The 17,256-nt window shown below is 41.3% G+C and overlaps 1 protein-coding gene across 5 annotated transcripts in view; it reads right to left on the bottom strand.

Annotated features, from left to right (window-relative positions):
• The window catches only part of MAPKBP1 (mitogen-activated protein kinase binding protein 1), a 102,875-nt gene that overhangs the window by 15,301 nt on the left and 70,318 nt on the right, over positions 1 to 17,256 (bottom strand). For all 5 annotated transcript variants that reach the window (XM_085306825.1, XM_085306815.1, XM_085306841.1 and 2 more), the window contains 8 exons: positions 16,967 to 17,042; positions 14,085 to 14,196; positions 13,241 to 13,304; positions 10,257 to 10,382; positions 3,992 to 4,140; positions 3,238 to 3,287; positions 2,102 to 2,338; positions 969 to 1,138 (listed from right to left, as the gene is read on the bottom strand). In XM_085306825.1, the coding sequence (XP_085162951.1) occupies positions 969 to 1,138; positions 2,102 to 2,338; positions 3,238 to 3,287; positions 3,992 to 4,140; positions 10,257 to 10,382; positions 13,241 to 13,304; positions 14,085 to 14,196; positions 16,967 to 17,042 (984 nt within the window). The remainder of the gene's footprint in view (positions 1 to 968; positions 1,139 to 2,101; positions 2,339 to 3,237; positions 3,288 to 3,991; positions 4,141 to 10,256; positions 10,383 to 13,240; positions 13,305 to 14,084; positions 14,197 to 16,966; positions 17,043 to 17,256) is intronic.

The following is a 17,256-nucleotide window of genomic DNA, read 5'->3' as shown; positions in this document are numbered from 1 at the left end:
CTTTGGTTTCCAATGCACTTGATGCAAAATAGGACACAGAAGTCGATTAGTGTAACTGAGYGGAAGTTCCTCCTGACAGCTTGCAAACTCTACATTCTTCAAARTACACCTAGTCTGTATCCAGCGTCACCAGAGGGCCTCCCTTTCTGATGTGCTGGAACAGCACATGGGTCTGCTCTGTCCAAATGTTATCATAATAAAATTAAAAATGTAAACAAAGAGAAACTGGGAGACACCCAGCAGCTTCAATGGCAAAACTGTGGTATGCATTACTGCATAAAAGCCCATCTAAAGCTATCAGCCCACTCTTTGTACCAGAGCAGGAGGAGACAGAGGGAGTCAAACAGCTATTAAAATCAGGTTAGAAGGGAAAGGAAGTAGTACAATTCGGGGAAGGAAAAAGCATGGAGCACAGAATAAAACAGAAAATGAAGTGAGGTAAATATAAAATAGAAGAAACAGCAAAGGAAGGAGAAAGCTCTCTTCACATTCTCCAATGTCCCTTCAAATACCTTCTAAGTCATGCAACACATCATCTTTCTAGAACATGGTCATTGCCTACTACGTTTGTTAAATTCTTGCTCCAGTTACCTTTGAAATTGTCCTGAGTAACAATGTCCTGTCATTTCAATCAGGTAAATCTCACCGTCAGAAGGTTTTCCAGCTTTCAAATTTTCCCTTGCTTATTTCAACCCAGATAAGGAAAAAAGAAAAAAGGCTGCTCCCAAGTTGTTTATCCAATAAGAAACCAGAGAAGGTTGCTAATGTGCACGGTTTTCTCATGAGGAAAGATTATTTTAGTGGTGTGTTCTTAGTTCAGCATCAGGCTGGCAGAAAACCCTTAACTAAACCTGGCATCAGTCAGGCAATAAATCAACTCATCTAAATTACCACACAAGCTGCACACAAACTAAACAAGGAGAAACGGCTGAGCCATGCACAGCAGAGAGCTTATTTTTATTTTTAACCTGCTAGGGTCTGTGGGATGGATCTCATCTTGCTCAGGGTAGATTACACACTCCTCACTCTCAGAAGGTTCCAGTTCCTGAGAGAAAATCCCCTCTTCACAAGACACAAGACGAATCACTTGGGGTCGCACGCAAGACCGGCTGTCTTGGGGAGCTATTGAGCCTCCAACCTAGTACAGAAATACAAAAAGACTAGAGATTACCTGTGTTTTCCCTTCAAGTTAGCATATGCTAGGTAAATATTACTGCATGGGATACAATCAAAACTCTGAGATTAGAAAACACAGCAGTCCTTTCTTTCATTATCTTCGAAGGTAGACTGTCTACTGCTGTAGGTTCCTCTGTTGTTTCCCATTTGCAATTCCCTAAAAGCGTCTGAAGTCACAGACTCTTCCCATACCTCTGTCTCCATATCACAAATATAAGCCCCATTGCAGCAGGCTCTTTAGTTATCTTTTATAGACTGACCACACACACTTCAGGGAAGCCTGGGGGCCATAAGTTGAAAACTACTGGCTTATTGCATGCAGAGAACCAATCCTTTCCTACATCATGCAGTTATAAGAAGCAGAAATAACCCTAGTGAAGTTAGGCACCAGGACAGACTGCTACTGGAAAACAGGTATCAGCCTTCCAAGGTAGGAGCATGCATAGGTTGCTGTGATCCATAGATACAGAAATCATGAATAGGTTTTAAAGAAACTTAATAATCTAGCAGAGCCCACAGCTAAGGGCCTCAAATAAGCCACAATTTAGCTGCTACTGGAGACAAAAAAAATGTACCCCAGGAGGGTGGGCTAAAAGGTAATAAGGTGCACATATCTGAAGCTCAGCTYCTCAGCCTGCAGCAGCCATAAGTAATCAAATAGCTATGAGAAAACACATGGTCTTTCCCATTTTGAGGAAGAGGTCTTGATCCCATATGGGCTGAGCTACAAGACTGCAGAAAAGTCAGTCACACATTGCAGAGCACTAGCTACAAGAGATTAGCTGAACTAGGTTGCGCAGGAGGCATTTAGAGCTTTTTGTACAAAGAACAGTGTCAGGTAGTAATAAACGTAGGTAATAATAAACAGAGGCAGGACAGACACACTCAGAGTATACTCATTTCCACAGAGAAGTGTTGCCCTTACTTTGTTGATGTGCACAAGGAGATCTGCCTGCTCTTCCCTGTCATCCCCATTGCTGTTTTGGGACAGCGAGTCTCGACTCGGGGAACGGGAAACAGAGAAAGACTCTAACTGACGTAAGTCAAGCATGGACTTCACAGTCATCTCTATGTTGCTGGTTGGCTGGGACCAGCGCCCACGCTGTCGAGGCATCTTGCTCACTGCTGCCTCTGAGCGCTGGATCGCCGCTATCTCTTTGGCCTGAAGGAAATTCAAAGAAAGACAGTCTTAGGGACAGAGTTCTCCTGATGCAAAGACAGAAGAGAAAACATAGGACCTATAGCAAAACATAAATATATCCATCTCCCCAAAAGTCTCCAAGGTATTTGTCAGACAGCTTAAAATTCCTGCCTTAGTCCTAAAGGCATCAAGGTGATATCAARATGATACTCTTCTGTTGCAGCTTCTTATGTGATTGAACATTCAAATGCCTCACTCGAATACAAGTATATGATCAGCTTCAGCCCTATATGACATTCTGGTCAGAAATGAAGGGGATGAAAGTATAATATTTGATGTAAAGATACTGATCTAAAGATCCCAAATGTGTATTTAATAGCATCCCACATAGGCAAGATACAACTAGTCGTTGCATGCATGTAAAACAGTGGGAAAGTGCACATGATCCAAGTCTAACAACATTAATAGGGTATAAATCAAGAAAACAAGACTCTACTCCACTCAACAGTAATAATAAGCAATTTTTCATCTGAACTAATATCTCTGCCTGGATCCTCTTCCTGTTCCAAGATGTGCATTTCTCAAGTTCTGTCTTAAATCTCATACTATCAGGTACTGAAACTAAGGACTTATTAGAAGAACCTACATAGCTAGCCTTCTCCAAGTCTAAAGACTATGTACATTTCCTACAGGTACATATTTTTGTGGTGATCCCTCTGCATCTGGCATCCTTGAAACTGTCTCTTAACTAGACTCTACTTTGCCATCCCCAAATCGTTCTTCACACAGGGACTTCTCAGGGGTTTCCTACTGCAGCTGCACCCTTCCCAGCAGKGAGGATGAAATTTTTAATCTCCCTGGGAATTTCTTTTCCAGTTTCCTCATGACAAGAAATACAGCTTGAAGGCTTAGCAACTCACCCTCCTCATTTCCCAGTGGGAAAGGCTTCTTGAGAGGCTAAGGTCTGGATCTGAAAAGGGAAAAAATACATACCTAGTTGGCATCCTTGGCCAGCAGTTAGTGTTTTAAAGATCTCTTACCCAATCTTTCCTCAACGGCAGCATTCCTACAGCTTTTGGACTGGCAGACCACTGCCAATGCTTACTTTCTCATGAACTAGGGAACCCTTGCATCAAATGTTTAATGGAAAGACATTGTTTCTATATAATGTTTCTACTGACTCACCAGATCCATTACAGAACACTTGCCACAGTGCAGTGAACCACCAAAGGCTCAGGGGAAAATCCCTACCCCAACACACTCCAGTATCCATGGTGAAAAGATTTCACAGTAGTAACTAATCTCTAGTGTAAGTTTTATCAGACCTCTGTAGAATCCTTGGTGAGATCTCTTCTCTTCTTTAGACTTCTAATAGCCTGTAGACTCAATCCCAGGGCACTAATTCAAAAGTTCTCTAGTCAACAGCAACTAGTAAGAAACTTGGCAATTGAACATCCGAATTTAGAATTAGGAAACTCCAAACYCTGTGTCTCTGTAAAAGGTTGGAATGGGCAATACCACATTATCTGTTGGTGTCAATCCATMTGCACCTGCCTTGGTCTTTCTCTTTCTGCCAGCACTTCATTATCCCTAGCCCAGTGTCTCTCGTCTCTCCCCACTTCACACGCATGCCATTTTTCTCCATCTCTGCCCACGCCCCTCTCCCAATTATACCTGAGTCTTTCTCAGTGTTACAGTTCGACTGAATACGGAAAGACTGCAGCCCACGTAACTCATCTTCATCATTCCCTTCATCTTCACCATCCTTGTCGCTGTCTGATGAGAGTGCAGGCATGGATGATAGGGCAGAAATAGATTCATGCCTGGGAGGCAGAAATTGGAAGGAATATTATAGTCTGTCTCAAGAACTCCCCACCATTTCAATCCCTACACCACCCASTTTGCCATCTTATCCCACCATCCAGGACATTCAGCAGGCTGCCTTATCTCTCCCTACCAGTCCTAGCAAAGCCCATCTGTGAGAAAACAGTGCAAGCTAAACCCTGCACAAAGGTGTGTAGAGCCTGCCACAGCAATCATCTCATGCTTGTATGTATGGAAGGATGACAGAATCCAGATCACAAGCAAAGGAGCCAGAGCAAGTCAGGTGAAACTGAAACTTGGCCTTCCAGTTCAGACCCTGCCATTCAAAAGGACAGGGTGGTAAAGCCTATTTGGAAAGCAAGTATTTTTCCCACCCTTAAGCATTTCCTCTCTGGAACTATTTTACACATCAAAAACATCACAAATACATTTCCTGCTTGACATCAAGTAGATATTTAGCACATCATCATGTAAGAGACAGGTTCACATCAAAGGTTGTACGAAGCAGAATCTGCATGCACAGCCCACACACCATCAAAATGCTGTACTGTCTTGTTCAGCCTTAAGGCCCAAGGAATAATGTAAAACATACTTTGGACAGATCTTTGATTAAAGTGGATCAGACAAGCATTCCCACAGACCTCAGATGCACTCCAAACAGAGAACTCCCTGATACCAATTAAGAACACTTATCAGCACCAAATTATTTCCCCTCTCTTTTCCTCTTCCCTCTCTTCTCCTTTGCCCTTCTGTCAACAAAACCAAATGAACTAAACCACTTTGGACAAGCTGAAAAAATAAAACATAATTGAACAAATGAAAAATTCCTAACAAATAAATTAGAGTAGTGCCCATTCCACGGCCTTGAGCTAGAGTGCCAAATACATCATTAGTTACTTTTATAGGATATTGCAGCTGGTGTTCAGTTCCAAGCACTATTCACAAGACTAAAAATAGCTCACCCCCCCAAATACAGAGCAGCCTGGCCAAAGACCAAGTTCTCCTGCAGCTGACAGAGCAGGCAGTACTAGAACATGACAAGTAGCAGTTATGGTATTTTAATCTGTTCTCTTCTCATGCGGTGGCAGAACTTTAATCTGCATTTATTAGGAGTAGCTGAGCAATAATTACCCAGGGCTTTCCTATGAATTTTGAGATGTTCCGCAAAGAGAGGAGTGAAACTGATAGTTTAGTCAGTAGATTGCCTCAGTGAAACAGCTTCATGCAGGTTATCCTTATCTATTTTTGGTATTTGGGCCTGTCAGTCTCTTCATCTTTTCTGAGGTCTTCTAGTATGTCCACCTTGTAATCCTCATGCTCTTGTGCCTAAGCAGGGGAATACTATCAAAGTTTAAGCATCTACAGCACTTTTGTGGCTATGCCATCACCGATTTTATGAGGCACCTTATGTTTATATATGGTGGGCAATATTAACTTTGTATCAGCAACTTTGACAGTGTCTTCCTGCTTGCGTTCAAAGTTGCTGGGATAGGCTTTATTGAGGTAGAAGGGTCGGTGTATTAGAATTCTTAACATCTAAGTGGTTGGATACCTTGCTACTGATTAGATGATGTGGCAAGACAAGGTTATGCACTTGTTAAATTCCTGCACATACTGTTATCAGTGTAAATGGAGAAGGGAGGATTGCTATCCGTGTGCTTTATGTTAAAAATAGGAAGATGGTCTGTCTGTCAGGTGGGGCAAAATTAGCAAGGATAGCAAAAAAATAAAATCAAAAATAAAAAGGCATGTTTCAGCATACTCAAAGGAGCTGAGTAACAGAATGCAAAACATATTTTGGAAGTTGAATTGGCTTCTTTCATATCTCACAGCAAGTGCCAAACAAATTACAGTCAGATGTGTTCAGTACAAATGTGAGGTTATCTTGTGTTATTCCAGCAAAACTTCATACACCCTTCCACGTCCTCCATTTTACAACTCAAATATGCTTTTCGAATTTACTCCTGTGACTTTATAATCCAGTGGCTTTTTCAAAAGTAACTTAGGTCCACCAACCTGCAACTGAAATATTCCAGAAAATGAAACCTAGGTTCTCAAGGTCTTCAGTGTCCTACTTATTTTACTTGTCCAAGTCCGTCCCTCAGTTTAGACTTCACTTCTTTCTCCTCTTTCCTTGCCTTTCTCCACATACTTTGTTTTTCTTCTAAACCCCTCCATTTCACAGATCTCACTCCTCCTCAATTTTTGTTCATGTTTAGATGGAAGCGAGAGTAAGGTAAGATGACATTTGCATCATGGGAGCTGCTTCCAAATAAGCACCATATGAGAGCATTCTGAAAGTGGAGGAATAAGAGTTTGAGGTTTAGCTGAATTTCTGCTGAGAGCAGATTCAGCCAAACCCCAGCAAGGCATCATTACACCAGAATGGATGTTTCAGAGTAGCTGTTCCAGAATAGCATGTATTGACACGCCTGGGTAACACTGGGGAAGGAGGAAGAAAACAAAACGAAACAAAACCCTGCATGATAAGTGCAGAGCAAGCATTTTAACTGTCCKTGCTCTTCTCTTCTTCCTTTTCAAACTCTCCCATTCTAGTCCCGTGCACGTGTCTTGTTCTGTGGAAACAGGCAGAGTCGGTTGCATTTCAGCTCGCTCCGTCTCTGAGCACACGGCCAATGGCAGGGCCTTGGTTACAAGGTCTTAGGACACATACATAGACTTGAAAGTGCCACATGGCCTTACGGACAGTAAGGCACCAGATAATAGGCTACCCTGTTCTTTTGCGGGTCCTGAATTTAAGCTTTCTATCCCCAAACCCCACCTTTTTTTTTTTTTTTTTTAGTCAGGAATGGCAACTATCCTTTTAAAGAGTTATGTTATCTGCATTCCCACTCTGATCTTGTGCTACTTAAACTCTCAGCTTTAAGGGCCTACTTATCAAAATTTAACATCCAATGAGGGATGCACACTGGCAGATTTTTTTTTTCTCCATAAATGCCTAAGGATTTTAAGAAGAACGTTACCCTGCTTTCCCTCACAGAAAGATCACAGTGCTGCTGACTTTAGAATCTTCCTGGTGCAAAACTGCAATAGCTCAACACAGAATCAGGCAYCAGTTTTGATCTGGCATCGAAAGCCTGCCCCATTCTGAGCCCTGGAAACTGCACAGTTTTCCTGGACTGGACCATGGCCTCACTGAGAACCGATAAGGAGCTCTTCCTTCCAAACAAATCAAAGGGCGTACAGCACTTCTTTGGCACACATAAGCTAGTTTTAGGCAATATGATTTAGATATTTCCATTGTATGCTGTTTATGCTAGAGCTTCAAAGACAAGTAACGAAAAGGAACCTAAAAAAAATACTCTGCTAAAACAAGGCTATAATCCTCGTAAACATTTCACAGTGAAATCAATTTAAAATCTTCATTCCAAAATCTGAGACAAAGTTTTCTAAACAGAAATGCATACTCGGACCAAAATCAGAACTGTATTAAAAGGCCTTTCCACAATTCCTTTTCTGAAAATAGTAAATGCCTCAAAAAAACAAAACAAAACAAAACAACAAAAAAAAAAACACGCATCAGCAATACAATCTGGGCACCAGCTCAATTACCCTGAACCATCAAGGCAAAGCTCACAATATGAGCACCAGGGACTTTCAAATGAAACTAGCAGGAAAGTGGTTTAAAACAAACAAAAGAAAGTGCTTCCTTCCGCAGACAGTAGTGACCAAAGTAGTGACCCTGTCACCATAGGAGATTGCAGAGGCAAAGAATATTAGCAAGTTCAGAAAGGAATTATACAAATTAATGGACAATAGGTACATGAACAGATGTCATAGGGCACAGGCAGAGATGTACCTCCTAACATTCCTAACACAACAATTATGGACACGGGATGAGCATGAGGCGAAGGACCACTAAGGTCCATTTAGCTCACACAGCATCTCACTAAATARCACTTTCCATTGCCACAGTCTCAGACAGAACATTGGGCTACATGGAGCACTGCTCTGACCCAGGACAGCATTTTCTAAGTGTTCATGTTCCAGATGTTACTTCACCTGGGCCAGTCCCTGCTGTGTCAGTCACAGCTGCACAGAGACAGCATTGTCCTGAATTGGAAGCCTTCAGCTCCCCACTGCCTTATCAGCTCTGCTTTGTTTCCCCAGTATTGTTTTGATTATTTACCTTGTGATACTCCTATATTATGAAACTAGTAGAATGCACTATGCTCAGCAAATTCTAGCAACATTATTCTAGATAAAAATTAGTAGAAAAATGGCACTTCACCAGGCAGCGAGCTTTCTTATATTACTGTGAGTCCTTTTGAAAGAGTCTTGCACCTCAAGGCACAACCCAACTCTCCACTGCAACTTACACAGACAGACTTTGGAAACACAAGCAGAACAGGTACAGGGCATCTAAAAGAACATTCCTACTCAAGTTCCTTAATTTCTCTTCTCCCACCTCAGTAATGCTGGTCCAATAGGCTCTTCCTCCATATTCAGTCCCAATCCAAAACGCTCTGGAACTAAGTCTTTGCTGATATCCAGTGATCACAGTGGTCAATCAAAACTGAAAACAGGCTGCTTTCAAAGCTGGCCAGACAAGACGACTCCAGGCTTGCAAAGAGCCTACCAAACAAGTTCTTTAAAGTGCTGGAGTTGGTGTGGCACTAACACCGCCCTTCAACAAGAGAGTGTGACGGAAACTAGTCTCACCTAATGCGGAAGAGAACTGCGATTATCTGTCAGAGGCTGAGCCTCAGTAAGGCAAGGCTGCAGCTGCTGGAATGATGGAGAGTCTGCTATAAAAAGCACATTGCTTGACAGCTCCTGAATTTTGGCTAGGAAAAAAGGCTTCATGGTTCAATACTGAGTTCTCCCTGCATCATTACTGAAAGCACATATTAGACAACAGACGTTTCAAGAACGAGCAGACCAAGGCTTTCYGAAATAAAAGTATGCAGACAGACTTGTTCTGACATACTTTGCTCCCAAAGGGAGGGGAAGGTCCTTGTGATACTCTAACAACCTGTGTGTTAAGTCCTTCAGTGCTTTGGTACTTTTATATCCAGAACTCAACCTGTAGTCATTGGGAGGAGAAAAATCGTGGGGCAAAGCATTAAAAAAAAAAAAAAAGCAGACAACCCCCCCCCCCCAAAAAAAGAACACCACAAAAAACAAAACACCCCCCCAAAAAAACAATCAAAAACAAAAAAAAAAACCACAGCATGCGCTTTTTCTCCACTTTGATCCCACATCACCGTGGTGAGGACTGCAGACATCTCTCTCCTGCAGTACTTACAGCCAAAATAGTTTCAGCTAATTACTAACTGCATAGAAGCCAAATACTTTACATCAACAGTCCACAATCCTCTTGTCACTCTTTTTCTGTTTAAAAACAGGGACTACGTTTAAGGACCACTTTTTAAAGAAAGGTCACCATATAAATTTAGATCTATTCAGTCTGCTGGCTATGGTAGTTTGTTTTTAGATACACTGTTTACAGAGCAAAAAATAATATGATTTGACTGGCAAGAACTTTTCTCATGGAAATTAATAATTTTTAGGTGACCTTTAAATTGTCCTGCGAATAGTTAACAAAGAAACAGCACAACTGTATGGAAAAGCTAGGACTCTTTCAGAACTATGAACAGCATGACAAATGCATATAGGTCACAGGTGTATTTCAGTACCAACACTGCAGAAAATAGCCTTTACATTTTCAGTCAATATCCAAAAGCTTTATTCATGAAGGATTAAGGTTTCCGTAATTGGATGCTCTGTACCAGTCATAGCGTTGCTAGGTAAGCTGCTTATTGAAAGTTTCCGATCATATCATTAAAATGAATTAAGAGACAACTGGCATTGCATACACATTGCAATCAGTGAAGTAACACTGGGCGAGTCTGTTTGGAAGATCACAGTCAGGCTTCTACATCCAAAGAAAGGACGGACAGACACACACACAAACACCAAAAAAACAAACAAAAAAACCAACACTACAGCAAACCCAACAGAAGAGTAAGAGAACTTTAGGACAACACTATCAGTAAAGACAACAGAAACCTTGCAGTTCAATCCCATTGCCCACACTTTTCACATTAAACTCTATAAAGCCTGCAGGATCCTCTCAGACCACTATGCTTACCTCATAAGTCCAGCTGTCTTGTGTGTAGGAGACTTTTCTGCCTGTTTCCCTCTCTGTTTCATGTCAGATAGTCGCTGCCGCATGTTGATGGTCATCTCTGAGCTCAGACGCCATATGAAGATGCAGCTGAAAGAGGGAAAGGTAAGGCTGAGGTTAAGTCATTATCAATTCCCTTTGCAAAGGCAAATGAGCCCTTCCGTCTGTGGCAGGGAGACACACATACAGGCATGGCTTTACGGAAACTCAACCCCATCACAAACCTCAGGACAAAAAGGTCAACCTGCTGGAAAAGACTTCCTGTGGACAAGAATGACTACAGAAGTATTTGTACAGACTCATGTCTGATCCTACACCTTTATTTCACTATCTGACCTGCTGCTGATGGAAATGCCATACAAAAGTCACTCCGTGGTCAACAGCATAAATGGAGTATCGTTCTCTACAGATGTCTTTTGCATCTTCTAACACTGATTAAGCTGCAACGTCTGACTGCAACTTCTTCTTTGGCAAGACCCTCCTAATGCCTCTCCCATTGATTTGCTGTGGTGTTACAGTGGTTAAGATTATGCTACAGCATTTTTTGCAGTCAGAGAACTCCTAATATTGCTCTACTAGAACTACCTCCATGAAACTTCTACAGAATTGGATTGAATTTGGTCMATGGATTAATAGCTTTTGAGAGGAAAACAAACTGCAATCTCATGGGTCTCATTTTCTTTGGAAATCTGGCTAAAAAGTGAAACTCTTCATCACATTAGAGAATACTGTATTTCATCTTAAAGTTGCTAGAAAATAAAATGACTAACATTTTCTTTGAAATTTAACCTCAGTGCTAACTGGTTCTTTTCATCTCATCCATCTTCTCTGTCTAGCTGGGTATAATTACATATACAGACAAAGAAAAGCGGTGCTTTTGCTCTCATTTATAAAATCCTGCACGCTACTTTGGAATGCAAGCAGCATTTCATCAGGATCTCCAAGATCCATCAGTGTCACCAAATGTACTCTTAACTCATCAAGGCGTTTTCACTGAGGTGCTTTCCCATCTTCCTCGCCAGCTGGCAAGAATTCAACTGCTCTGCTATTTAGAAGAATGATCACGAATTTTGCCCTCTCAGACCTGATGCAAATACTCCAAGCACCAGGATCCTGAATGCCCGTGGCAGGTTCGGCATCTTTTTTGTCCCTCATGAGAAGACATTTTAAAAGGTTGAGTTTTCATCCCACTCAAGAGCAAACAAAAAAATCTTTTTAGTCTGTAGAGTTTTTAATGAAAAACAGAAATTTCCTTTCTTACAGTCTGCCCTCGTCCCTTCACGATGAAGCTCAGGAACGTCACTCCAACCTACTGAAGTCACACACACATACAGAGACTTCCCCTCCACAGTGAACAAGCTGTCATCCCCCAGCCCATTTTTTCAGCCAGAAGACAAAGTTTTGAGGCACTGCATCTGGGAGCTATGGTAACCTAGGGCAGTCAGCTGCTTCCCCTCAAACAGCAGCGCTATTGAATATAGCAGCAGTTATAATTTGCTGCTGAGACAATACTGAAAAGCAGGAAATGCAATTCAAAAAGCAAATCTGGCCTGTTCATTTTTCCCACCCCCACAGTAATCAAACCTAGAGATAAGCAACAAGCAGTACAAACTTACAAAAACATTAGCATTCCACACAAAGCAGTATACAAGTATGTTCCCACCTACCCCTTTTGCTGCAGCTTTTTTTCCTTGCAGTATTTTTCTTACATGGTCTTCCCCAATCCTTATGCTTTCTTCACCTCAATTTTCTTTCTATTCTCAGTTTTATTCTTTGCCCACGCTGCTATGTGCAAATAATACTATTTTCTCTGTTCTTCTTTGAAAAACACTTTCTCCTCTCCTTACAGCTAAGTTCTTTGTGAATCCCTTCCTCACTTCTCATCTACCTCCTCCACACTCTTAGTGAAGAAAACGACTCTCCCTCTCTCACCCTCTCCTGTAAACAGTCAATAAGGGATCACTGCACTAAATCAAAAGGATCCTAATTGCATTAGGAAGATTGTTGCCAGCAGGTGGAGGGAGGGGATCCTGCCCCTCTACTCAGCCCTGGGGAGGCCTCATCTCRAGTACTGTGTCCASTTSTGGGCTCCCCAGKACAAGAGAGACATGGAGCTACTGGAGAGAGTCCAGCGTAGGGCTGCGAAGATGATCAGAGGGCTGGAGCATCTGCCGTATGAGGAACGGCTGAGAGAGCTGGGCCTCTTCAGCTGGGAAGAGAAGACTGAGGGGGGATCTTATCAACGTGTATAAGTACCTGAAGGGAGGGTGTCAAGGGGACRGGGCCAAACTCTTTTCAGTTGTCCCGTGTGACAGGACAAGAGGCAATGGGCAGAAACTGAAGCACAGGAAGTTCCGCCTGAACGTGAGGGGGAATTTCTTCACTGAAAGAGTGACCGAGTGCTTATTTAGTGACCTGAATCAGCTTATTGAGGGTCTGGCAAGCACCCCAGCTGGCTTAGTAGAGCAGGGAAGATGATGACATGGACAAGAGCAAAGAGTAGAGACCGATATGTCCTTCTTGGCAGCAGCAAGCTGCTCGTGAAAACCCACCCACTGGGGCAACCGCAAGACCAAATTTTGGCACCACTGTTCAGAACATCATGAGCTGCATTGCACTGCCCAGCTCCCAGGTCTGGGGACTGGTGAGGAGCCAGACCACAAATTTGTCTCCTTCCAGCTGCCTTCCAAGTAATAYCAGTAGGAAATTGTACCTACACTCTGAAAACCACCAGAGATGCACTTTACATGGGTTTCTCATTTCATGGAAGGATGATAAAGCTCTGTAACCTATGGCAACAGCTCACATTTAGGATTCAGAAAGTTCTGTGGTTGCTTTGAACTTCATAAAACATCCCTCCAAGAAAGTTTTACTTTCTTCCTGGAGACACTTCAAGTCTAGTGTGAAATAACATGAGCTGATATCACAAATAAGCAAACCCCTCTTACCTGTCACCAGAAACAGAGATCAAATGTTTGCAGTCATTACTAAATTTCATCCCAGTTACGATCTCTGTGCGAAACAAAAGAACAAGAAAAAAAAACACTCTTGAATTATTCTAATAAGTAGCACAGATCATTAGCCAAATAGCCTTTCTTGGCTCAGATCAGCTGTTCAAATTCTGATCAAAGTCAATAAGTTTCCTGGGTCAGTATGCCCTAATTGCCGTACACATCTAACACAGGATCTAGGTTTAATACAAAAAGGATATCGCATGGCAAAATGAGTGTGTCAACTGAAGTCTCTTCTTGCTTAACACAGAATAGTGCCTGCATCGTAGGAGCTGAGGATATATCATAAATAAATTTAATATATCCATAAAAACCCAGACAGCAACAACCTCCCCCTCCCACACACACAGACACCACCTTATAGGCTGTTTAAACAAATAAGAGGCATGTATGTCTTATATATGTACACATACACAAACTATGTACGCACACACATGTATGTATATGTATCTGTATATCCATATATGTGTGTATACACCCACCCACATGTGTATATGTGCCCTCATAGGCAYGTGTGTGTATATATTTATGTACTAGGAATGCAACAGAAAAGAGTTGAAATTGCAATGGAGTAAGTTATTGAAATTTCAACCAGCTATAAGCTAGCCGAAACCAGCCATAATAATTAAAAATTTGTGAGCGAGGAGGGACCTCGAGAAAGCTTTGACTATTATCATACACTACATACACATATGATATACATATAGTGTATATCATATACACTATATAGCCACCAGGAAGAAAACAAATTTCCAGAAGTTTACATGAGTGAGTAACCTACCTGAGTGACCATACATGGTAGCAACACACTCGCCAGAATAGAAATCGAAGATGGAGAGATTCTTGTCAGAACAACTGGTTGCAATATAAAGACCAGATGGATCAGTTTGCACCTGTTCAGGAGATAAGAGAAGTACAAAGATCTGGTGAGAAAGCATCTTCAAGCTGCATAAAAATTGTCCAGAATGTTAAAGAGTGGCAGATTCACCACAGGAAGAAAACTCAGTACTTGCCTAGGCCCTCAGTCCAGAGGGCAGAATAAATCTGTTTTTTATAAAATACTTTGTATTGAAAGTTTATACCTTTCATTTCTGTTTCAACATGTCTATCCAAGTAAAATGCCAGAGTCCTCTGCTTGGCAGTGCTTAGGTTGTCTGGCTTCCCACTTTAAAGAACCTCATCCATCTACTTGAACAAATCCATCACTAGAGTGACGAAGGCTGCAAGCAATCCCCCATACCATCGCACAGCGAGGCAGCTGGGCATCGCAGGGAACCGGGCTCATCTTCACAGCAAGAGGTAGTCATAGTCAACAGSAATGCAAGTTGCTCCCACAAGACTAATTAGTACCAGGCTATTCAGCATCCCAGAACAAAAAGCCTCCAACATGATTAAACTATTAAAACTAATCTCCAACCTTATTAGAGAATAAGGGYCCTTATATTAAATGCCATCAGGACCACGAAGGCACCATCACCAGTCTGGACAGACTTTAAACCTCTTTCCTATCTCCTTTTAAGTACTGGGGTCTTATTTGCAGTGAAACTCAGTTTCTTCTATCTCTGGTTCAAAAATCAGAGTAGGGAGAATTAAGTAAAATATTAAAAGACTCCAGCCTGGAGGACAGAAACCAACAAAGAATTCAACATTGCAGAAAAATATTTTTGCTGATGATACAGTCAAATCTCCACTGTTCACAGCTCCCATGTTTTGTTTATATATACATCTCTGTATTGTTTTATCTTGGATCAAGCAATAAAACCCGATTCAAATGCCTTGTTAGGTCTAAAGCAGTGCTGCACAGCAAATATTCTGCTTTATCTTTTATAAAACTTCAAGGAGCCGAAAGTGCTTGCTTTAAAGGTTGAAGGATGTTTAGATAATTTTTTTGTTATATTTGTTTTGCTGCTGTATCTTCTACTTCACATATCACTGCTCAGGTTCCAATTGTTAAACTGTAATGTATGGTATGATCTCAGAACAACACTCTGCAAAAGTTTAAATTCCAGAGACAACGATAATCCCTTGGTTACATAATTGTCCTAAAAACAAATAAAGCAACATTAAAAAAAAGAAAGATTCTCCGCTTGTGCTACTCATGAAAAAACAACATAAAGGATATTAAAAAACAAAAATCCAGCTCCAAGCAACATTTCATGACCTGTGGTCTTAAAAGATGTAATCAAGCACCTGAGCTTACGAGCAATAAAATACAGCACTAATTTTTCATTTTCATTGCCCTGGCTTATAAAAGCTGTGGGGAAAGAGCAATTAGATAGACACAAAGCAAGAGAACTTATCTTTCTGTACAGAAACAGAAGAGGTGACACTGACCACAGTGGTTTGCTTTTCTCTTCCTTTTACTCAGTTATTTATGCTCATCAATAGTATTGCTGGCCTGCTCAGCTGAATACTTATTTTAAAAAGTAGAAAAAAGATCTGTGAAAACAAGTATGACATAAAAGCAGCTTGTTTGGTAAGCTGAGACACTTTCTGGCCATGTTAATTCATCTTTCCCCTTTAAAGACAAGAATGCAACTCTTCTGCATGCCAATATGCTGGCATTACTCCTAGCCACTAAGCTTCAACACATCTGGTTTATCAGGGAAAGCACAGTATTGGTAGAAGTGGGTGTGCTACCCCAAGGCCAGGATATACTGAACAGCCAGGTGACAAGGAAATACAAAAAGAGTCTGTCTGAGCAGTCCTGTGTGTGTCTAGCGTTCCAACACTGCCTGAAGAACATGGGCTTTTCTGAGCAGTTGCTAATTAAATTTAATCTACTTTTAGAGTGCTTCATTTGCATCTTTGGCAACKCATTTGACATTTCACTGTTTCACAACTTTTTCCAACTCTGATCAATAGGCAGCTCCAGCTTATAAATCCCAAGAAAGATAATAAAGAAACCCAGAAGGAGCTCTTCTGGAGCAGAAAGTAAAGAAAGAATTAGCTGCAATTTGGCTTCCCAGAAGCACTTAAGGAACTATAAGGAAAGTGTCAAGGAAGTCTTCTAATTTTCAAAAGCATTTGAGGGAAATACCCTTGGCTTTCATGAGATGTGATATGGAAATGGGCTAGATTATCTCTTGATGAATATTGATGCAGTTCTACTTGCTATCACAGTGTGGACCTTTGCCTCACTTTAGACACAAGACAGAGGAAAATTATACACCTGCTTCATCATTTATTCATTCGTTTCATATTTTCTGAATGTTCACTTCATTTGATGGAATCCTTAGAGGCTGGTAATACCAGCCTCTAAGGATGGAGGTAGAAAGAATCAGCAACAAGATAAGGGGAAAAAGTATTATTGGTCACATAAAAAGAAGAGTTTCTGCATTTGATTTTTATTTCTTTTTTAGTTAAATGCTTTATATTGCCCAGCTAAGAGCAGCTGTTGGCCAAATTTATTTTTATACAAAGCCATATATATATTTCTGTTAATTAAGTTCATGCTTTTAGAGCCCAGTGTCTGAAACAGACCATTTTAAAATATATGCTTAAAAATTAATGCACATTTATTTAGTGGATTACTTGAACTCCACTTCTTAATTACTGACAAGAAAAGTTCAAACATTGTTGCAATCTAACTGAGCCCCAAGCTGCACTCTGAAGACCTGAGAAAAGGAAAAGGGAGAAGAAAGTGAATTTGTAACAGCTTACTTTGATGAGGGTACCATCTTCACCTTGGGATCCCTTGTAGAGCTTCTTCTGCTTCCCACTGCTTATGTTGAAAACCCTTAGTAAGACATAAGATAACATCACTCATTATGTCCATGCACTGCTCCATGGCTCCTGCCACCAGAATCTTTTTCCTTTTCTGCTCCTCATACCAAGCCTCATTGCACATGAGAGGGCAGGCACCAGGCCAAGCTCCAGGAAGTGAAGCTGTAATGTCTATGAACTACGACCACCAACCATTCAAGTGGTTTAACAACCAACCTGGGAAGTAA

This window comes from Rhea americana, unplaced genomic scaffold, assembly GCF_003343005.1.
Source record: "Rhea americana isolate MKP2758 unplaced genomic scaffold, rheAme1 scaffold_102, whole genome shotgun sequence".
NCBI lineage: Eukaryota > Metazoa > Chordata > Aves > Rheiformes > Rheidae > Rhea > Rhea americana.
This window is presented reverse-complemented; position numbering and strand designations above follow the sequence as displayed.